The 22,598-nt window shown below is 42.7% G+C and overlaps 1 protein-coding gene across 1 annotated transcript in view; it reads right to left on the reverse strand.

The window, feature by feature from the left end:
- The window catches only part of LOC309673844 (cytosolic phospholipase A2 epsilon-like), a gene marked incomplete at both ends in the record, with an annotated part of 37,121 nt that continues 14,523 nt past the window's right edge, over positions 1-22,598 (reverse strand). Inside the window, 18 exons of the mRNA XM_082485725.1 lie at positions 1-311; positions 3,523-3,709; positions 4,429-4,595; positions 5,460-5,648; positions 6,694-6,801; positions 8,547-8,684; positions 9,121-9,235; positions 10,631-10,856; positions 11,153-11,289; positions 12,656-12,791; positions 14,003-14,040; positions 14,788-14,883; positions 15,008-15,165; positions 16,092-16,155; positions 16,548-16,590; positions 17,137-17,177; positions 17,855-17,983; positions 18,793-18,929. Coding sequence (XP_082341851.1) covers positions 1-311; positions 3,523-3,709; positions 4,429-4,595; positions 5,460-5,648; positions 6,694-6,801; positions 8,547-8,684; positions 9,121-9,235; positions 10,631-10,856; positions 11,153-11,289; positions 12,656-12,791; positions 14,003-14,040; positions 14,788-14,883; positions 15,008-15,165; positions 16,092-16,155; positions 16,548-16,590; positions 17,137-17,177; positions 17,855-17,983; positions 18,793-18,929 — 2,420 coding nt within the window. The remainder of the gene's footprint in view (positions 312-3,522; positions 3,710-4,428; positions 4,596-5,459; positions 5,649-6,693; positions 6,802-8,546; positions 8,685-9,120; positions 9,236-10,630; positions 10,857-11,152; positions 11,290-12,655; positions 12,792-14,002; positions 14,041-14,787; positions 14,884-15,007; positions 15,166-16,091; positions 16,156-16,547; positions 16,591-17,136; positions 17,178-17,854; positions 17,984-18,792; positions 18,930-22,598) is intronic.

Here is a 22,598-nt window from a genome sequence, read left to right on the forward strand (position 1 = left end):
TTATTTCATATTCCCTAGTGCTGGGCAGCCGGCCAAATGCTGGGTTCCCTCTCTATCAGGCACGCACATACCATCCCCATTGGGTGTTTTTTGCAGTGGTTGCTCTTTCTTATGCTGCTTTTTCCGCTCCACAGCAGTACGCAGTGCCTGAAGAATCAAATCTTTATTGTTCTGGACGTTGTAGTAACTTAGGTTCACCAGTTTGTCAAAATCTTCCTCTGAATAACTCAGATTGTTTATGTAATACGGACCACAGGTGTTGGCAACATCAACATCACCCTCTGCCATCTCTGAGGGGCTACGTTTCACACCTAAGGGACAAACAATGACTCCGTTAATTAGCAAAAAGCAATTAGGGTCTGGGTGTTTCTCAGGCATGCACACACAGTGGGCCACAGCCCTAAATTTTGCCTCCACAGGCATTTTATTGCTGAGATATTTGGTTGGCAGCAGGGGGTGGAGAAGCTGGTGGTGGTGAGGCGAGTAGGGGTTGTCCTGGGTGCTCTTGGAAATGCCAAAACACGCAGCTCCTTTTCTGAGCACAGAAGGGTGAGACTTCTCGCCTCCTCCCCTAGCTCTGGAGTGAGCCGTCAACATGGTCCCCAAGTCCCCCTCAGCACTGATGCTCTCCCAGTTATCGCAGCACCCTACTTCTAGCCAACGTTCAAGCAAATGGCAACCGCTCTCTTCCTCTCTTTCCTCCCCTTGTCCCAAAGCAGACAACAGCAACAAGGACCTCATGACAGCATGGTTTCGTTCCAGGCGATGGGCCTGAAGCCACTGCCGCTTTCTGTGCCTTCCAGCTTTGACTCTACGTCACGTTGTTTCCCTCACCGCTGTGCTTTCATGCCTCCACAAATGGGCTGCTGAAAATCCATGTACTTCAGTGATTCAAGCTTTCCAAAAGTACCCCTGCCTTCTCAGCGACCTGACAGATATTCTTTCCCCCAGCACAGCCTAGCTCTTGCTCTAGCACAATCTGCTACATTGTTGTGGTTCCTACCAGGAAGAATTATCAAAAAATATAGAAAACGGACCTAAACAACTAGATTCTGTTATCTAAACTGAGAGAGTCCACAGAGTCGTTATCTGGACATAGCCTGGAAGCAGATGGCAAAAATATTTACGGTAATTTCCTTGAGATACCTGCTACTATAAAAAACAACAGGCTTTAGGTAATCTCAAGAGTGAGAGTGAGCCTGATATTCCCTGAATCACTTAAGATTTGGCAGGGACGCTGAATGTACTTTTCATGCCCATCCCAGGATAATCAACACGTATATGACAGATCCAGGCAAAATAATTAGGCAGGTAGTCCCATAAGTGGCGTCTCTGGAAATATTAGCTCCATCATATCTTATGATCTGAAGGCAAATTCAATAAACTTATTTATTTTAATTCATTTGACAGTAGAAACCAGATCCAAAGCTAATGCAGAACTTTTTTTTTTTGCGGGCTATCACAGAGCAAATATTCACAGGGACCTTCACAGTAGGTTGTTGACACAGGGCAAAAAAATACTCAAGACTTACCCTGGAAATCACAAATATCAACAAATTCACAGATGCAGAAGATGTAAAACACATCTCCTAACTTGTTTTTCTAGGACCTTCATAAATCACCTGATAGATATACTCCTCCCAGCTTTGCAGAGAGAGTTACAAGGAACTGGTACCACACAAGTGAAGCAGTCTAAGCCTCACGCAGAGAATCCCCTTTCTACTTGATTGTGGAATAGTCTAACCAGTGCAGAAGTAACCCAGTCTGAATGTCAGTTTTACTTATTTACTGCCCGGGCTCTAAATTCCCTTTGCTGAACAAGCTGATGAATGAGCTGGCTATGGAAAAAACTGCCCGTTCACGTGGTTGAACTAATACTTCACACGCTGTACAGTTTAGACCTGCCCTAGGCCACGGTACTGAAGCATTATAAATTAAGCTGATCTCTGCCTGTCACTAACAAAGGGCAGACATCCATTCCCAGCCTCCCAGGACTTTCTGCAGCATCCATCCTGCTGCTATGGAGGTCAGATCTCAGCTGCGAGGTGGCGACCCTTCCAAAAAACCGGCGCGGGCCGAGCCCTTCCACGGCAGCTCAGCTGAGACTTCACCTGTGGGGGCCCAACAAGGACCCCTTCGCTCTGTTTCCATTTAGTCTCATCTTACAGCTACCATCTGAACCGGTTGGGCAGCCCAGGCTTGCCTCGAGTGTATGTAATACGCGGATATTATGGAAATCTTCATATACAACTTCTACATACCTAGTAACACCCCTTTTTAGATTCCCTGATCATTTATGGTGACATGTAGCATCTACACATCATCTGATGTACACCTCGTATTAGATAGCTGAGTTCGGCACAACATCCCTGGGTGCTGGAAATTATTGAGGGGGAAAGGGGAGGCAAACTCCCTCACAGAGCAGTACCGAAGCTAATGCTCAGTTCCTGCTCTAGTTCTTTCTCCTTTTTTCCCTTTCTCTATTTCTTTCTGCAAAGGGCAACTGCAGAAAGCAGCCTTTCAGTTATCTGATCTGTGTTAAGAGCTGGAGTAGAATGGTATGTGTACCTGAGTAAATACCCTTAGACCGTTTGAATCCTGTTCAAAACCCGTCATATACCTCAAATGTCCAATGAACCCAATCCAGAATATCTACAAAGCAAAAAGTACCGTATGATTCTTTATGACTTGCTTCAAAAAAAAAAAAAGGAAATTGGAACAATAGTTTCTGCATTTGTTTTGCTATTAGATTTAATGTACCATGTAGCAGCCTAGAACCTTTGTTTTTCAGTATACTGTGGGGCTTTGAAGTGATTGAAAAATAAGTGTTCTTACAACATGAGTTAGGAATTTTATCATCTGGAGAAAGAGTAACTGAAACTTTTGGCACAAACAGAGGTAGTGTGTCATCGTGGGATATGGTACCAGGACTTAGAATTCATCTGTTTTGAAGTGACTGGCAACGTTGTTATTGAAACTCTTTAAATTCTGAAGTAGGACTCACTGAAGTGAACAGAAACTGTCAGCATGGCTCAGCGTTGTCTTTTCATCACTTCACTATGGCGCAGTGTTATATTTTCATCACTTCGCTAGTTCACACTTTTGTTTTCAAGGTTATCCGCCTAACTGTAAGCCTGGAAATTACTTTAAACAATGAAATACGTAGATTCCCCAGAGCATTCTCTAACAAGAAAGGATGACAAGTATGAGAGGAAGTAACCCTGCTAATTTCTGCCGCTGCAGATAAACAGTATATACTTTTATCAGTAAAGTCTACAAGCTGCCTATGAAAAGCCAAGAAGAAATCTGAAGGGGGCATATGTGCCAAAGGTTGATCGCAGCTGCTGCTCTACTGTCCGGGAAAAATTACTTCTTTTAAGCTTCTTGTTATGGTTCAGGTCTAAGTAAAGAGAGTCTGAGTCCATGTTTACAGCCTGATCTGAAGAACAGATAATACACAGTAAAACAGAGAAAGAAGGCAGCTGCTGCCTCTGTTAATGTCACGGGTAACTGTAAACTTACCAGGTGCTTTGTAGTCCCTGAAGGTGTCATTTACTAGAGGGAAAAATATCACAATTGGCGTTTCTGGGCTCTCCTTGTCACCAACAATGTAACATTCCTTTAGATGTGGGGTTTCCTGATCATCTGGCACCTTTGTAGGGAAAGGAATTCCTTGTCTTGCAAAGTATTTAGAGGCTTCTTTCAGGGGCTGGTTGCCACAATAGGAAAACAAAACAAAAGAAAACATCAGAACATAGGGAAGCACTTTGAATTTGACCAAATCCCAGTTTCACCGGCAATGTTTGTGGGGTAAGGGCCTACTTCTGATGTAGTGGCACGTACCCCACTTAGGTGTAGACAACGTATGGAGCCAAGACCTGGAAGGCCAAAGTTAATTGGGATGGATCTGGGTCCACATGCCCATGTCTTTGAAAATCTACAGCCCACATTTAGATATTAAAAATGCTGCCTTTAGGCAACTTTTTATTCCTAAAGAATTCAAAGCTCCTAAATTCAATCTGTTCTGGCGTTTTATTTGCTTATGTGGTCTTCTGCATCAAACCCTTCTATTTTTACAGTTGTATTGTCCTGAATGTACATTTTCCCATGCATAAGACTACGTATGATTGCATCGAGAAGTCTCAGACAACTTTTAAATGCATTTAGCTTCATTCATTCTACATCAGACTGCCTTCAAATCAGCTAAAACACATTTACACATAAAAATGGGCAGATTCGGTTTACTAAATGTTTACTTCTTGATAACACTGGTACCGTTCGATAAAGATATGTGACCCTGGTAAACTGTTAGCTTATTTACACTTCCCAAATACTGGGGAAAAAGGTTTCTCTGAGTAGAGGATCAGCCGTTCTGGGAGCACAATGACGAAACAGAGAAATCAGTAAAGAAGAATGTAGAAGGCTCACCCCCGTCTGGGAACCCGAACTGTAGTTGAAATGCAAAATGACATCCACTTTTCTTTCCGGTCTCATAAGGGGTGGGTAACTGGTAGCAAAGGCAAACGCAGTGTCAATCAGGATGAGGTAGTCTGTCGCTGCTGTCAAGTGGTTGGGCTGCGAGTCGAGCTCACAGTCTAGAAAAGACGCATATTTTTTTTTTTGCAAGAGAGGTGCTGAGGATAGTCAGTTGTTAACAAAAAGAGAATTCAGCTTTTCTTGGGTCTTAGACGTACCTATATAGCTGATAGCTGCAGTTCAGTCATTTCTCAGTTCCTCATCCAGCTTCCTCTTTTCACTATTTACTCTGCAATTTCTTTGGCTTTCCTCTAATTAAGAGGGATTAACTTTGGGCTCAGGAGAATAGAGTTAATTCCATCTCCTGGTTTTGTGTGTGACTCTGATCAGGTCGAGGATTTTTTGTTTTTTTCTTCTTTTAATACGGAAAAAATTAAAATGACACCTCAATGTCTCAATGCGCTAAAGACTAAAGATGTTTGGTGCCTTGCCCGCTATGGGGACAGTCACACATCTACTACGGCACACGGAAGATCTGGTACCAGACTGGACACAAATTCCCAAACTGGGTAATACGGAATACTGTTAAAAAGGTTATACCTTACGAGTAAAAAGGTAGCATGAAACAGGGCTCCCTCCCACATCCCTTGGGTATTGGCTGGGCAAGAGACGGTGTACAGTGGCACCAGTGCCGTGCCACAAGTGTGCAGGCTGGCTGGCTGGCGCATCAGCAGACATACCCTGGTTGACTAATCAGGATCTTTCTCATCTATCAGTCGCCAGACTTCATGAAATATTTAAGAACTTATTTTTGAAGCTTCTCCTGCTACCTATTTTCAGCTTCCGGTGACAAACAGTTTCAAATATTATGAGAGGGTGGCAATAGGACAAAAAGGCAGTCAGCTTGATAATCTCCTAAGCATTGTTACTTTTTCATAAGGATGGTTTAAAATATAACTAAAAGAAGTCTGCTATTACCATACCTTTCCATTTGGAAAACTCGCTCTCTAGGTAGTTGTTGTTTATCTGGAGGCCCTTCAGGAAGTTATGGATTTCTGAAGCTGCCGGCCGTAACATGGCAACGTCTCTGAAAATGTCCGAAAAGCTGTCAGTGGGACACACCACGCGAGTATTCAGCTCATTTGGTCTTGTAGGGAATAGGGTTTCGTCATCTGCAGAAGAAAGAATAACGGTTCTTGTACGTGGCGTCATTTTTGATGTCAATCTGTGCAATCATCATTTGTTTTAACGTGTTTGGCAAAACTTGGACTTCTTTCTCTTTTTATTTCCAGGATCTCCACAAATCTCTCAGTTTTTCAGCTAAGCTTTGAAAAATCCATTTCTTCTTCTCACTCCACAGTGGTAAAGGCTTTGTTTGTACTGCAAAAGAGTCCATCTCACCTACTATAAATTTCTTAGCTTTTCTATGATTTTATCCACTACAATATCCTGCACTTTGTCTTCCTTTGCTACTCTGTGTTAGTTTCTCTCAGCCACACACATAAAAACCCACACAAACAGTTAATGTTTGTTACTAGCAAAGGCAAGATCCTTAACAACCGGAAACTACCCCCTACGAGTACAAGAAGATAAAACAAATCACCCTTTTTGCTACATTTCTCTTCCTTCTCATCTTTTTTCTCCGTAGTATGTCTGTCTTAGGTATTTGTCCTTGAAATCCCACCCTGCAGATCTTCCTTAATTTGGTAACGTGTTTTGCAAATCTCATCCTTGTGACTAGTTTGGAATGATTTCCAGTAGTACTGAAGTTCATATCCCCACTTTGTAGACTCCAGAGATGCAAGGATCGTGTTTGCTTTTGTTTCTGTGAAGCCTCATGCTGTATTCCTACTTCCAAGAGAGGAACTGGGAGACTGTGGATCGCTAGGGGAGGCTTCCAGCCTCTCCTGTTGTACAGGGATATTTTTCTCCAGTTTTACCCTTGTGGTCTGCAAATGGCTCATGTGAGGGCTATTCTGTCTTTTATCTCCTGTGGCAGATCCCATGGATTCTTTTCTCAGACAACTGAAACGATTGCCATACTGTAATACACAGCATGAATTTCCTCCTGGTTACCATGTGGATTACAGGAATCCCTGAAGAGGGAATTCCAAAATGGCTTTGAAATGGCAGTGAGAGAATAGCAGCACAGAGGGTAAAAAAAAAAAGAAAAAAAAAGAAAAAAACCCAAAACATAATGGCATAAGAATAACCCACCTATGTCAGTAATTTTGTCTCGGGTCCATTTGTGCCAGAAGTCTTCTGAATGAACAGATATATACCAAGCATCCATAAGATTCAAGGAAAATACACTGCTCCAGATTCCTGTGGAATAGGATATATTTGACAGAAAGTAAACCAGTAAAGACCTGGAAGCATTTTCACTCACAGTGACCTTCAGTACCTTCTGCATTCCCTATCAAACTTTACTCATTATGTTATCTGTGCACAAATAAAAGGGACTGTCTTTATAAATCAGTATACGAATCCACAATGTACATAAAGAATCTAATTTATTGATGTATATTAAGAGGTTTGATAGTATTTTCAGTGTATCTGCTAACACATTCATTTTTGTTATGTGGCAAATAACATTTTGTCAAGTTCATTTTAATATTTTCCACCTGACCTCAACATTCATTATTCTCCAAGTTCCCAAGTTCGTAATTCTAAAAGTTGCATTTGGAGCATTAACAGTCATCACACAGGACTGTCAACCACAAAACATTCAAGATTCATATACTAATATCCCTTAGAATAAGGAGGCTGACTTAAAAGTTTTTAAAATAGAAAGTGTAAACGTAGGAATCTTTTGATTTGTTTTCTGATTTGGGGGGGAGGGTTTAGGGCATATTCAACATCTTAAAAGTTCTTCCTTCTGCTAACAGATGTAGCAAACTTGACGGCAGTCCAGACTGCCACCTACCTGCAATCATCTTTCAGGCTGTGGTTTGGTTAAATGTGCCGGGTGTGCAAGGGGGCCTTCCTGAACCCTCCAAACTGCAGAACTAAACCTGGTGCTCTTGGGAGGTACGTCATGATGGACAGAAGAGGCTGCAGCTGAGCAGCCTGGGGATGGCTTGGCCCAGCAATGCCAGCCTGCCCTCAGAGGGACGGGCTCGGCCATGCGGGAAAGAGCTGCAGGACCTGTGTGGTCAGTCCCTGCTCTGTTCAGGGGCTGCGCTGCGAAGGAATTCGCTGAAAACCTTTCAAATAATTGCGTCACTGAAGTGAGTAACACTGCCTGAACGAGGGGACTCTGGGTCGTTGGCAGGGAACAGGGACGCGAGTGTCCCGGCATCGCTCTAGAGAAGGGAAGAAGAAAGTGCCAAGGTGGGAGGTGTAGGAAGGGGGCTGGTGACCTGATGGCATTTCTGACGACCGAAGGGGAGGCCTGGGTACCTTGTTTGACACCGCAGCTGGGGAGGGGGAGACTCTGACTGCTTCCTCACACCTCACCGCGAGCTGTAGTGAAAACTCTACACAGGCAAATAGTCTTCACTTCTCAAAAAACCCCCAAAACTTCCTTTATGCAATTGGTGGAAGTAGGAAGAACAATGAGGCAAGAGATTGCTTTTGCAAAGGGAAAAAAAGATTTCCTTACTGCTTTTGCTGCTCTTATGCAAGGGAGAAAAAAGGTAAATGCTATGACCTATTTGCATGTTGAAATGGAAGTGTTATCCTGCAGGATAAATTGGAGTTAGCTGCGGCAGGAATATTGTAGATAAAAGGCTTTATTACAGAGACGTAGGTTGCAGAGGAGACCGATGATTTAACTTAGTTGCAACATTACACAACTTTTGTTGCTGACAAAGACGTACAAGTATTGTGAAGGCCTCACATCAGTAAGCGTAACCACATATGAAATCAAATAAATCTGTTCAGATGAATAAAATTGCAGAGGAGATAAAAAAATCCTGTGGATGGTGACCTGTTATCAGGTCTAGTATTTTACCATATACTGTTCCTGGCAGAGAAAAGAAACACTAACTGCATTCTTTCAGAAGAGGAGTTTACACAGGAGCAGATTATATTATATTACATTATATTTCCACAGAACAACAAATCACCTTCCAAAAAGCAGATTCTGGATTCTGGGATTTTCTTCATCAGGCGACCCATAAAGAACTCACTACCAAAATCTTCCGCACGAATGAAAGCGCCATATTTCAGGAATCCTACCTCATAGGGGGTGAATTCCACCCATTCTGAAAGAAAAGCACAAGACAGACTGATTACAGCAGCAGAGGCACAAATTAGATGAATAAAACCTGTGATATTGGCCAGGTTAAGGCGGACTAGTTTCTAACTAACATGCTTTGCAAACAGACGTTTATTCTCTGTACATTTCACAGTGCTGAACATGAAGAGTGAATTGTACTCTTACATCTAAATTTCTCTACAAACTTTGGATTTCTGAGGTAATTTAGCAGGTAATTTTGTGACAATGCCCTCCATCATCCTGATTTTTGATCGTGAATACAACTGAACATAGTAAGGCATTCAAAATTTTAACTATTAAAGTTCTACTCTTAGGGGGATTGGCCCTTTAGAGGATTTGTGCATTGAACTGATTTCTTTACCTCATCCTAAATTGACCCTTCTTGGGATTAAATGTGAAATGCAATTCTGGAGTATTATTACCTCTAAAATCCTGGTCGCTGATTTTATCCTTCACATTGAGAGAGAGGTAGATGGGCAGGGGATTCTGACCCTGATTTAGTGCCTGCTGCTGATCTGTGAGCTTATGAGAGTCCTCCTGTTTTGAAGAAGGACAGTAGCTGAGGACGGTTAGATGACACAAAGAGCCTCCCACTCCATCTAAGCTTGGGCTCTCACAATGCATTGCACACCGGACTCCAATTAGGACGTTTCCCAACAGTTTAGTTCAGAGAGGTGCTATTATTCCTGTATCTGACCCTCCCCAGCCCAGCACTTCAGCACACAAATAGTCCTAAGTCTAGTTCATATGCTGAAAAAAACCCTGACCTTTCAACGTTAGGAAGAAAATGTTGTTATTCGCATTATTTATTCCAGGAAAATGACTGGAAATATTTGAAAAACACTCTTGGCATGAAATATTTCGTTCAGAAAGAGTAAGCCCTGCCCTGACTGCCCAGAAAATCGTCTTTTCCACCGACCTGTGATGGAGCCAAGCCTCAGGCAGAGTTAATATTCCGTGAGCCTCGACTCTTACCGCTTCTGCTGCAGAGCATCTTGTGTGGTCAGGCAGGGGTGGAAAGGGCAGGACAGTCTGGGAGCTGTGCCAAGGCTTGAGAGGGTGCTGGGTTCAGATCCTCCTCAAAGGAGAGCTGCAGGTGCTCCCCCTTGCTGGAGCAGCCCTTGGAGGGATGGTTGTGCCACTGGGCTTCCCTCGGGTGGTGCCGGTCCAGGGGACAGGGCTGTGGCACTGCGGGGACACTCACAGCTCCCTGATGAGAGAGACCCCCAGGGAGTCTCTTGCACTGTGCTGTGCTCGGGCAGTAGAAATTTGGATGTGTGTGGAGATATTTGCATTATAGGGGGAAAGTTTTCTCATTCTTCAGTGAAAATGGCCTATTGGCAACAAAATAGTCACAAATACTGAAACAGAGCCTGAACACGGCCTTTTGGTGGAAATGTCCCATTAACAACTCAGAGACATGGTCTTTGGTTTTGTGTTTGTCATCACACCATGCAGCTCTTTTGAAAGAACAGTGGGATTTTCATTTTACTATTTACATGTGAATAAATTTTAAAGATGCTCATACTATAACATTCCTGTTATTTCTCTTTATTCCCACCCTTTCTGTAGCAGGTGTGATGTTAAGATTTGCATAATGCAGCTGACAAACACAAGGAATGATACCACCAAGGCATGTGCTTTAGGCATCTATCTGAAAAATAAACAAACAAGGAAAAAACCCCTTTTCTGTAAGGGTGGTCAAACACTGGCATATGTTGCCCAGAGAAGTTGTGTCTTCACCTGTGGAGATATTCAAAAGCCCATGTTCTGGGCAGCTGGCTCTAGCTGACCCTGCTTAAGCAGGGCTGTTGGATAAGATGAACCTCCAAGATGTCCCTGCAATCTCAACCATTTTTTGACTTGCTGTCTGCCCTCACCTCTATCTTCACTAAATATGCAAAACTGAAGAGAAAGGTGCTGCTATTGTACCTTTTCATGTAACATGGTTTCAATGATGAGTCCCCATAGATCTGTGAAACATAGCTGATGTCCTTCCTGTTCCCTCTGGCACAACTCTTTCAAATAGTATTTCAGACGATCCGGGGCAAAACAAGTAAAGAACTTATTTTTGAGCACATGCTTTCGGGCATCCTTGAGTGTTTCCTTAAGATCCTTTTGAGACCAGGCAGGATCTTCATACAAGTTTGACATGGTCCTTAAAAAAAAAAAAAAAGAAACACAAGGAAAAATGTGATTTCTGAAGCAGAGCTTTGGGAAGTTATCATGCCTTGATTTACACGAAAAGTACATGTGTATGTGGCATTATCCACGTGTTTAGTCAGGACTGAATTAATTCCAAATGCTGGCAAATACCACCAAAGGAAACAAGAAAAAGCCACAGCAGAAAAAGAAAGTCCTTTCTTGATAGTAAAGATCATACAACTCTTCAGATCATATCTTGACATGGCATATAGAAAATTACTATGAAGACTTCGCTTATCTTGGTCTTACCATGTTGTGCCGGATAAACCAGTGATGTATGAGACACAGTCCAAGACATTCAGTTCCTGCACACTGAGAAGGTGAGCGTACATGGCCGTCAGAGCTCTGGTTCCACCACCCGTTGTCATGATTGCCACCACAGGTACCTGTTCAATCCCAAAATACATGCATTTACTGACATGGTCTGAGAAGAGAGAGGGACATCATTGATTAGAAAAGAGAAAGTTACAGCACTGATAAAGTAATCAAGATGCTGCATGCCACTGGTCTGCAAGTAGAAGAAAAACCTGAATCAATAATGGGGCACAGAAAGAGTAAGAAACACTTCACGTTTTCTCTGCCATGCAGCTGTGCGTTACGACATGAAGTCCATTGTCTCAACCATCACGTTTTCAATGCTGTATTGCAAAACCAATAACACAGACCAGCAAAAAAATGGAAGGAGCGGTACCTCCTGCCATCTGAAACAGATTTTTATCAACCAGATGCAATAGACCAGAAAACACAGGTGCCGTCTCACAGTTTCCATGTGAGCAGCAATAACCTGTTACTGAAGTTTGCTAAAGCCAATTTCTACTATTGTACAGTTGTTTCACAGGCCATGCTAGACGTATCATGGCTTAGGGTTTAAAAGCACAGACCAGTTCAGATCCCCTGAGACCAGAGGCTGGGGACATCATCCCCTTTACAGTTGCTAGAGGGAAAGAGAAACCATACTCACTCCAGCTACCACGTGTGTACATGCAACACCAGCTATGTGAGGGAGCTGCAATTACTTCTTTCTGTGATAATACAGAAATCCAAGGTCTGATAGCCTTAGAAGAAGGATTAAGAAAATGGCCCACAGCTTACTGCTGGCATTTAAAGGCAAATGTGTGTGTGAAAGGTGCAGCAGTGCAAAAAACCTGCTGAGATCAGTGTAGGGCAAAACGAGAAAAATTTGTCGTGTCTCTGCATCTGAATTCAGGCTTCGCACTGCAGTTGTGGGAGTAGAGTTAAAAGAGGGAAACCTGCTTTTTCCCTGCCTTGGACCCAGTGTTATGGTTCCGTTTGCCGAGCAAACGCGCGCTCCAGCTGCGGCAGGTGGTGAAGTCAGACTGGCAGCGCGCCGTGCTCGCACAATGGGAGCCGAAATGCCGGCACAAAAGGCACAACAAAATAACGTCCGGTTTGAACCGTGAGGGAAAGAAGTGCTGAACCAATGGTCTAGATCTGGCTGAGATGACTGTGAGGCCTAAAAGAAGCTTCGGCTTTGGTCCTGAGAGCACCTGGCCCTTCTCTGCGCTATTGTGCAGACTGCTGCTCAGCACAAAGCTAGATCCTGTAGCAACAGGGCGACGGGTTTTTATTAAAGTTCCCTATGAGTACTCATTTCTTCCCCAGAATAAAGCAGCCAGCCATAGCTTGCACCTGAAACTTTACGCCGTTTCCCGAAAAATGGGAATCGAACACAAATGCTGCATTTTGACACTCAGCTGTGGAGAAAACGGGGAATAATTTTGTCTCAGATACCTCATCGTCCTGCAAGTCCTCCTCCAGCTGGAGAATGTCCTTCAGAGCGGCTGCAGCCACCTTCTTCCTCTTGCGGATGAAATCCCGTTCCTGGGCACAGAGGTCAAACCCTAGGCGTACGTCTAGGTCTTCCTGGCTGGAAGAGAGGATCAGGTATCTCACATCACATTTATAGTCTAATTCATCATTTTAATTGCTTCTACTTCATAAATAGACATGCCTTCACAATCAGGTCTATATAAAGCGGAGCAGGAAGAGGTGAAATGTTTTATTTTTATTTTTTTTTCCTGGAGAACTTCAGTGAGTCTTCCTTTGGACTGAGAGGTTTTCTTTTTTTCTCCTTGCCAAAGATGCCTGAAATTAAATAGCTACAAGTAACAGAATTGTTCCCTTTCAGACATAAAGCCAAAAGCCTGCAGAGGGCAGTGTTTTAAAGGTGGCTTTTAAACGCACCTTCAAAATTTGCGCAAACTTCCACTGATACCTGCGAATCGTGGACTGAAGTTGTAAACGTTCGTGTTTGGATTTTTTATTTTTTGGGGGGGGGGGCATTTATGGATATTCGTAAGCACTACAGTTGCAGCTTGAAAGCTGCTATGAAAATATTTCTTAGGTGTGATAAGGAAGAAGTTTGTAAATGACAGCTATAAACTGTATGTCTATCTAATAGAATATTTACTGAAAATAAACAGCATGATAGAAGATGCACCTGCTTTTGTAAGGGAAGAGAATTTCCTTCATAATGTAGCATATGAATCTCATAAATTTTACTAAGGCCTTAACCATATCTCAAAATACACAATGTGTTTCCTTGGTTTAGAAATAAGCAATCGCTTGATTGAGTTAATTTGCATTTATCTCTTTGAATAGACATTAAAAAATAAATGCATGTACATTTATTATTTCAATTTTTTCATAACCTAGAGTGACCAGGCACTCTGACTTTGGTCTTTTAGTTTTTTTCTCTGACGTCAGGAAACGGAAAGGTTTCTTTCAATGAGTTTTGAAATGCTCCTTTTATTGAAAATCTTCATTTGGCAATAGCTTGTAGAGGTATCACTTGTAGAGTGTCTACAATGGCCCTTAGCACACAATTTTGATAGCAGCAAAATATCAATAGAAAATTGGCATGTTCTTTATAAAACCTTTTCTTAACTCACTCTATAGTCTCCTTACATAAATTCACTGCCACTGAAAATCTCTGTATTGTGTACTGAGTCTGAAATGAGGATGAGCCAGCATTCAGGACACAAGCAGTAACAAAGGGATTGGAACTTGATTGGCAACTATCCAAATTCAAAGAACTGAGGGGAGAAACACAGAAGGAAGATAAATAAGATGTCTTACCATTTTTTCACCTTGAAGTGCAAGTCAAATTTTCTGTGCTGAAAATCAAAAAGGTAAAATTATGAATATCGATACTTTGTTTGAAACAGTCCTTTTCCCCCACTCAGAAGGAGATGTAGCTCTTTTGGGTCATCATTACATCTGCAAATCCCTAAACCTCCGTAAACTGAGATTGGGAGGTAGACCCTGCTCTCAATGTTTCGTTGGTACCGAGATGTGCACTGACCTTCGTATTATCATCTATAGTCTGCATCTTCTCTCTGTTGTGAAACTCAGGTGTAGCCTGCATTGGCACTTAGCTACACGAATAAACAGCAGAAGAGCTGCAGTGCTACACCTCACCTCCCTGGAAGGGTCCCCCATTAAACACGGGTCTTGAAACTAAAGTCTCTCACACAACAACGCGAGATACAAGGGGAAGCCAAAGAGTCTGAGCACCCCATAAGCGTGGCACGGGTTTGCCTGCCGTGGCGGTGTGCCAGGCTGCAGCCTCACCTCTCTGTCCTGGTGGCATCCAGTGACCTCCACCCTGGCTAAGGACAAGGACAATAGAAGGAGCGCGAACAACAGCTTAGACGCTTTTCTTCTTCCTCCTTTTCCCCTGGATTTCCCATTTTATTTTACTCCAAATAATTGACTTCATTAAGCATCGCCCTAGATTCGAGGGAGGTTAGAAAACAACTGGGGCTGTTTAAAGAGAGGTGGTCTTTGGTTTCTGCTTCTTGGGAACCAGCAACAATTTTTAAAAGCTTGCAAAGGATTCTCTATGGCCAGTGGACACTTACCTCACCGACTACCTCCCACTCGGAGGGGAGCAACTTCAGAGGGAGGGTCAGGGGGATGCTTCTGCTTCTTCTTGCTCCACACGACATGCAAGCGCACTGAAAAGGAGCATGGAGTGCTTTGTGGTTAAGACAGAAATGTTCTCCTCTTTCTGCCTACTCACACGTAAAGGTCAGATCATAGGACTGTCCGTGTTGTCTACCATGTTCTGGGGTAACGTACAAAGGTGGGAAGCCTCCTCTTCTTTGTGAGTGCAACATCCAGGGAGGGTTGCTTGTATTTGGCATAGTGGAAGAAAGTGGGATCTGGGAGAGGTGAGCCCACTGAAACTCTCTGGGTTTCTTCAAAAGATCCTCTCACTGTAAATGTTAGCTCATTCTCTAAAACAATGAGATAAAATGCACACAAAAAGTTACTTCTAATTGTGAAAAAGAGAGAGAGGGGAAAAAAGAAGCATAAGGTAGCTTTAACAAACCCCTTCTCCTCTTCCTTTGTATTTGGAAAGCTGTGTTCTGAAAGTGATCCAAGACCCAGCCATTACAGGCAGTTGGGCTGAATAAGAAGCCAGATGGGAGTGTGTTACGAATGGCACTGGATTTTGGACTGCTGCATTTCTATCGCAATTGCGTCATGACACAATGAATGCAACCAGGTACTTTGCCTTGTAAATCATCCTCATCCCAGGCCAAATAATGAGCAACTGAAGTTCTCAGCCCCCTAACATAAGATCTGACTCTGCAGCAGATGACCCTAATTTATATGAAGAGATGAGCTAATCCTGCCAGTGTGTGTTACGCATGCTCTGAGATTGCCTACCAGATCCAGCCCCTCAGGGGATGTGGGCAGAGGAACTTCTAGATTCTGGATGTTGATCAGGGTGAGGCAGGAGCCAGCTGCTGAGCGGCTAACCCCTGCAAAAAACGAGGTGTTTCTGTGCGTATGCAGAAGTAGAACTGTCAGAGATCCTGAGAAAAGTTAAGGCCGTGGACTATTCGCGCCTAAGGAAGTAAGCTTCTTCAGGGTTTAGCAGTACTAAAGCAGCGATTTTCAGGATCTCATCTTGGGGTTTAGATACCTTCTGTACAACCATCTGATGTTGTTTCTAGTCTGGTACAAGGCTCCCCATGAAGTCAGAACCCTGAAACCTACACCTGCTGCAGAACGGGTGGTGTTCCCTACTGCAAAGTTTTTACAAATCGCCTTAGATATGGTCAATTAAAGCCTTAGTATTTGGATGATACAATTTCTAGGCATTGTTAAAGAAGATAAAATCACTAATAGTCAGTTAAAGAATTAATAAGCTTACCTGAAAAATGCTTCTTTTTCATCCTGCTATCCAAGTGAACTTCCAAACAGGCTACTTCACGACACTAGAATAGATGTGGTGGGGACAGAGAATTAGATAACTCATCCAGCCATCTCACCACCAGTGCTGGCAGATGTTGGAAGGATCATCGTAGGAAGGGTCACTGCTTGAATGTGGGGGGCAACTGTGTTGACTTCTGCTAGACCCAGTGAAAGTGAGAGTTTACTTCATTGTCACATGGGAAGATGGTGCTATGCTAAACACATCGTAATTTTCAATGGATGCAGGCAAAACAAGGGGAAATGATAGCAGTCTGATCAAAGATAAAGCTCCTAAGAGCAAAAGTATCACTGAAGAATGAAGACTTGCAATGTCTCCCTCACTGCCATCATAGTCAGCTAAGGCAAGGAACGATGTGGGAAAGAATGCAAGGAAACAAACCAAATAATATTTTACCACTACTGCCCCATTTGTGATGATGGTTTCAGGAGGACCCCGGCTAGAAAACAAGAACAAATAATATGTATTTTATAAACAATATAATCTAAACAGGACACATTTTGCTGTCTTAATTTTTTTTTTTATTTGCTCCTTCCTATTGTTTGCAGACATCTGCTCCCTTTTTGCTAGATGCCACATAACTACTCAGCAGAAATGATTCAGTTTTAATAAAGCACCTGGAAAGTGCTTTTACGAGCCTTAATAGCACAGGTATGTCACAGATGGGGTAGCAACGTTCTCAGCCATGAGGTGCCCAAAGAATCCTCTCCAGAAAATTTAGAGACTTACTGCAGTGGGATTTACCAGCCCTGGAAAACCAACTCTGAACTATGTAAATAATATATAAATTTTAAGATAAACTCATAGAATTAAAAGTTCTGAGCTCATTTTCCACATCATGTCATTTTCCTTTCTTACAATGATTTGCTGATGCACACATTAAGTTTGGAAAAAGGGTGAATGTGGCTATTGAGATGATACTGGGTTCCCTGCACTGAGGCACCACTCCAAGCTGCAGCTCCCATAATAAAGGGGTTTTACTCACATGCTCTCCAATAAAAACTCAACTTCCAGCTCTTCCCTCCTCTGAAAATGAAAGAAAAAAAAATGAAGTAGTCTCAATTAGCACGTGCAGAGGCTTGCAAAGTGACTTTCGTTTTTGCAAGCACAGTTTCCTTTATGCTTTAATAAGTAACAATACTCTATTTATTGCTTGCTATTGTCAGCATTAGAGGACAGAAGCAGCTTTTTCTTCCCCAAGAAAAAGAAGACCCCAACAGTACTAGCAGAACAAAGGCTGTTTGGTGCTTACGAGTCTCCCTAGTAAACCTTTATTTTTCACGCTTTCTTCCCTGCCAGCTTCCATGTGCTGAACATGATATGCTAAGATTAATGTTTAGTAAAATATTGTGGAAACAGGCCGTTTCCCTGTCCTCGTATTGTTTTTCTTTTTATAATCTTTGTGAGGATTAGATAAACTCTGTCATTTTATGTCGGATTATTGAAAGTGCAAAGCTTCCTTAAAATTGCATCTGCTCTGGGGCTTGGGAATTTGGCTGCAATCTGTGCCAGAGGAAACTGACAGGAATTTGAGAAGGCTCTTTTGTCAATGGTGTGCGATTTCAAAGATTTTAATAAATTCTGTTACATTTTTACCACCAAGCTGGTCCTGGTGGCAAAAGACAGAAGAGACAGCACGCTTCTTTAATCAGAGGGGAGAGAATGGACGTCAAGATGTACTAAATCTCTGACCGAGCTCTTACCTGTGGATTTAGTGGGAATGCTGTAAACACTCTTTCCCCAAGAGGGATTTTAGCTACATCAAAAAGCACGATTGCATGGTCATCATCATGAATGATGTCATCATCAGAAACAGTAATTTCCAGAATATTCTGGGGAAAGAAATGAAAAACGTCTGATTTGTTAGCACGTATTCAAGAAGTATGACATTCTGCAGCTCTTCCTGGTTCGGTACCTGCTTTACAGAGGGGAAATAGAAAAGTATTGATGACAAAGTGTCACAAGGAAGAGTAAGAAAATGAGTGTAATCTCCTTTATAAGAAACAGCTTCTAATCTTGTCAATTAAGGCTGAACTGGGATTTCTCTTGGGTCACCTTTTATGCTTTTAAGCAGCTCTCACCAAAAATGCAATCTTTTAGGAAGGACTATGGATAGCCAGAAGTCCCTTTATTAACAGGGGCAATAGAAGTTACTTCATATCAATAACCACCTTTCTATGTCCTTGGGATTTCCACTTTCCGCCACCTGTTCATAGGTATTTGAGTGTATTGTAATTATCAGCAGCAAACTGAGTAAAGATCTTAATCATACTGGAATTTAGCAGCTTCCTGGCATTGATACGCCATTATTTCACGTCCTCTCAGGGAAACATGTTTTTTACTGTTGTAGTGTTGCTTTATATTTTCATTTCATAGTTCCTCTGTGTTGTCACTCTGTCATTGGTCCCACCAGCCTTCTCCAAGGAGGTCAGGCTCACATGACTGATACATAAATAATAACTATTTGTTAGGAGAGAAGTGGATTTCAGCAAAAGCCAAAATTATTTTGCTCCAGCTTGTTAGGGGAATTTTAAGTAAACTCAGAAAGGCACTAGAAGACATGACATCCTGTTTTGGGTTAAACTGAAACAAGCTGCATAGAGATGAGATGGAGAAGAAAGAGAGGTTTTGGCTTGCGTACCTTGACTTGTCTCTGTATCCGGAAGTAGAAAGTTTCATTCCACACAGGATTTCTGCAGTTTTTGATGGTTTTGGTGTGGAATTTTTCATCTGAAGCGGTTGGCAACCAGAGGCTCACGTAGCAATCAGATTGGCTTACTATAGAAACATAGGCACAAAATATCTGGCAGCGGAAGCACAACACAAAAAGTGGAGGCATTGAAATGCTCCATAGCTTGAATATGGATGAGAGATGGCCAGTTCTTTCTGATATACATTGGCCAAACCAGGAAAACTGAAATCACACAGCTGGGTAAAATGAATTTGGGGTTCATCACAACACTATTTTTAATAAGCAGTATATTCAAATAACTATGCACAATCCTACACATTTTAAAAAAATACAGTCCTAGCCAGTGGACAGAATAGCAAGGAGTCTTATGTTGCCCCTTATCAACATAGTTTCAGCTCTGTACAAATTTGGCAGGAGGAGAAACTGTGACCAATGCAGCAGAGAGTCAGCGCCAGACCCGGAGAGAGATTGGGCGTAAATAGTCTCTGTGGCAATTTAGCTTGTGAGAAATCTTAAAAGAATCAGGTTTGAGTCTGATTCAGATAATAAATGTCTGGCATACCTGGTTATTAACCCTTCACGGTGGAAAATTAATTATTCCAGCTACTTAGAGCATTGTCTCCTTAGGTGGGGTAGGAAGGGGAGAGGCCTACCAGCAGTACAATTGCTTCTTCAGGAGGTCAATAGGTAGCTGGAGCCTTTTCCTAGTGTTTGCTGATGCCTGAAAGACCTAGAAGCCATATCCTACTCCACATCTCTTCCCAGGAAATTGAAGTGGAAGAAAGGATTTGGATCTTGTGGATGAAGGGAGTGAACCCCCCACTTACTATGAGGGATCATCTCCCATAGATCATGACTCTAGCAAACACCAGAGATTCTCAGACCTTGGACAGGAACTTTTCTAGAGGCCACTGGAAGGGCTGATCCATCCTGTTGTGTAAACACAGGCTTTGGTGAGAAAAGAGGAGAAGGGGAGAAGTCTGGTCCCATGGCAGCCTATAGAGATAACTACCTCATGAGCAGAGAGACGAACACTTACTATCTGTAAGCATGGCACAGGTCTTTAGTCAGTTCCTCCAGGTTAAAAGCGAGTTCATCCTGGTGTCTTTGTTGTATGTATTGCTTTGAGATATTTTGCCTAAATATAAGGTGTTGCCTGAAATTCAGAGGCCCTGTGACTGGGACATCCCTTGAGGATGATGTCTGTTGGGCAGGGAGATTCCTAGGTAACTCTTCATGCTGAATCTGAAGGAATTTCTTGACCTTGTCGGCAGTTTTCCCTCACCAAGGATGTAGGTAGCCTTTCTGTCTTTGAAATTATTTCCACAGGCAACATTTCAGCGTCTCAGATTTTTACGTAATCAAAGCGATAGGCTAATATATTGACTTTGGCAATTACCAGCATAAGATTCAATTTACAATGTGCAAGAAGGCTGTGATTATTGATCTGTGATAACTGAAACATCTCCCCTCACTGTGCTGTCTGATGGCCTGCCGAGCTGTGTCACTTGTCCTGATAAGTGCTATCACTGGCTCTGATCTACAGAGTTTCTCAAGAGCACATAAGAAGTCTGTAAAAAAGCCAAGTCAAGAACCAAACGTGCCTTCAGGCTGTCTAGACCATCCCTACTCTCATTAACGACCTTATCACTGTCAATCTCGAGCATTCTGAAAACATGAATCCAGTGTCCCCAGAACCACCAAAGTGACTGAGATGGAACATGCTTCAGAAATGTTAAGCTGATCTGAGACGTAATTTCTCTCCTTTTTGGTTTCTGGTCATTGTAGGATGTAGCAAGGACACATTTCTATATTTTTGCTGTAGTTGCAAAGGCCAATTCTTTTCTTTTTCTTTCTTCTTCTTCTTAATAAAATCTGAGATGCTCTATCCTTTTTTAAATTCCAGCTTTAAACCACAGACTGTATAAAACAAGACTGATGATAGAACTGAGAAAGTTGATAGTGCTAAAACTGACCCAAGCATGATTGAACAGCTGCAGCATTTATGAACGCCTTTTGTTACTGTTTTATCTGGAATGTACTGATTTGCTTGAGTGTTTTCTTTGACAAAACATTTTCATGACCTACTTTCTAAAATTATTTTTCCGTGTGTGTGTTGCTTTCATATTTACTTCAAAAAGAAAAAAAGCTATTGACAATTCTTTGTCAAACTGATGAAGTACAGGCTAGATAAATGGACAGTAAGGTGGATTAAAAACTGGCTGAACTGCCAGGCTCAGAGGATTTTGATCAGCAGCACAAAGTCCAGTTGGAGGCCAGTCACTAGTGGTGTTCCCCAGGGGCTGATACTGGGGCCAATGCTGTTTAACATCTTTATTAACAATGTGGGTGATGGGACAGAGTACACCTTCAACAAGTTTGCAGGTGGTACAAAACTGGGAGGACGGTTGACACACCAGATGGCTGCACTGCCATTCAGAAGGACCTGGACAGGCTGGAGAACTGGGCCAACATGGGCTTCATGAAGTTCAGCAGGGGAAATGCAAAGTCCTGCACATGAGGAGGAATAAACCCATGCACCAGGACAGGCTGGGGGATGACTGTCTGGAAAGCAGCTCTGCAGAGAAAGATCTGTGCATTTGGGTGGACACCAGGTTGAACATGAGCCAGAAATGTGCCCTGGTGGCAAACAAGGCCCACAGCCTCCTCAGCTGCATTAGGAGTGTTGTCAGTAGGTGAATGGTGATCGTTCCTCTCTACTCAGCACTGGCAAGGCCACATTTCTTGGTTCCCCAGTACAAGAGAGGTAAGGATATACTGGAGTGAGTCTAGCAAAAGTCCAGAAAGAAGATGGGGAGATTGGAGCATCTGTTGCATGGGGAGAGGCTGAGAGCTGGGACTTTTCAGCATGGAGCAGGGAAGGCACAGGGGGATCTTATTAATGTATGTAAATACCTGATTTAGGTGGAGAGGGGTGGGAAATAAAGAAGTCAGTCAGACTCTTCTCAGTGATGCCCAGTGAAAGGTAAGAGCCAATGGACACAAACCAAAATACAGAAAATCCCATAAACATAAAGAAACATAAAGAAAACCGTGGTGTTTGTTTTTTTGTTGTTGGTTTGTTTTTTTTTTTTACCATAAGGGTGGTCAAACACTGGCAGATTGCCCAGTCTCTGTCCTTGGAAATATTCAAAACCCGATGGGACATGTCTCTGAGCAACCTGCTGTAGCTAACCCTGGTTTTGAGCAGGGGGGCTGGACTAGGCAATTTCCAGAGGTGCTTTCACACCTCAGCCACTCTGTGTGATTCTGCAATATCAAGGCTAGTTGGTCACAGGCAAATTACATGTAATTGTTAGTAACTACTGAGCGCAAACTTGACCTTGAAGATGAGGTGAGATGAAACCCCTAGGACAAAGCACGTCCTCTTCCTGTGGAGAAAGGGAACTATGCCATACATGATTTTGCCACAATTCACCTACAGTCCCTACTGATGGGGAGAGGTTATTGTTTCCCATAAAATTCCTGTGATTTTCTATATCTTCCTTGAATTGTACAGACAGTATCAGCTATTCCCCAGCTGTGGCCCTAACTGAGCTTATGTATTTACGTAGAAGTGGCAGTTCACTTGAAGCCAGGCTAAGCTGTAAGGCAAACAGTGGGACAAATGAAAAATCACAGGATAGTTGGATGTCTGCTGAATACTATGAAGACTATGATACCCTCATTACATGGGAGCGCTTGAAATGACTAACCAGCTTTTTTTGCTCCCTCTTATCCCTGAAAAAAGCGTA

This window comes from Vanellus vanellus (genome assembly GCF_965231255.1).
Source record: "Vanellus vanellus genome assembly, chromosome: 6".
NCBI lineage: Eukaryota > Metazoa > Chordata > Aves > Charadriiformes > Charadriidae > Vanellus > Vanellus vanellus.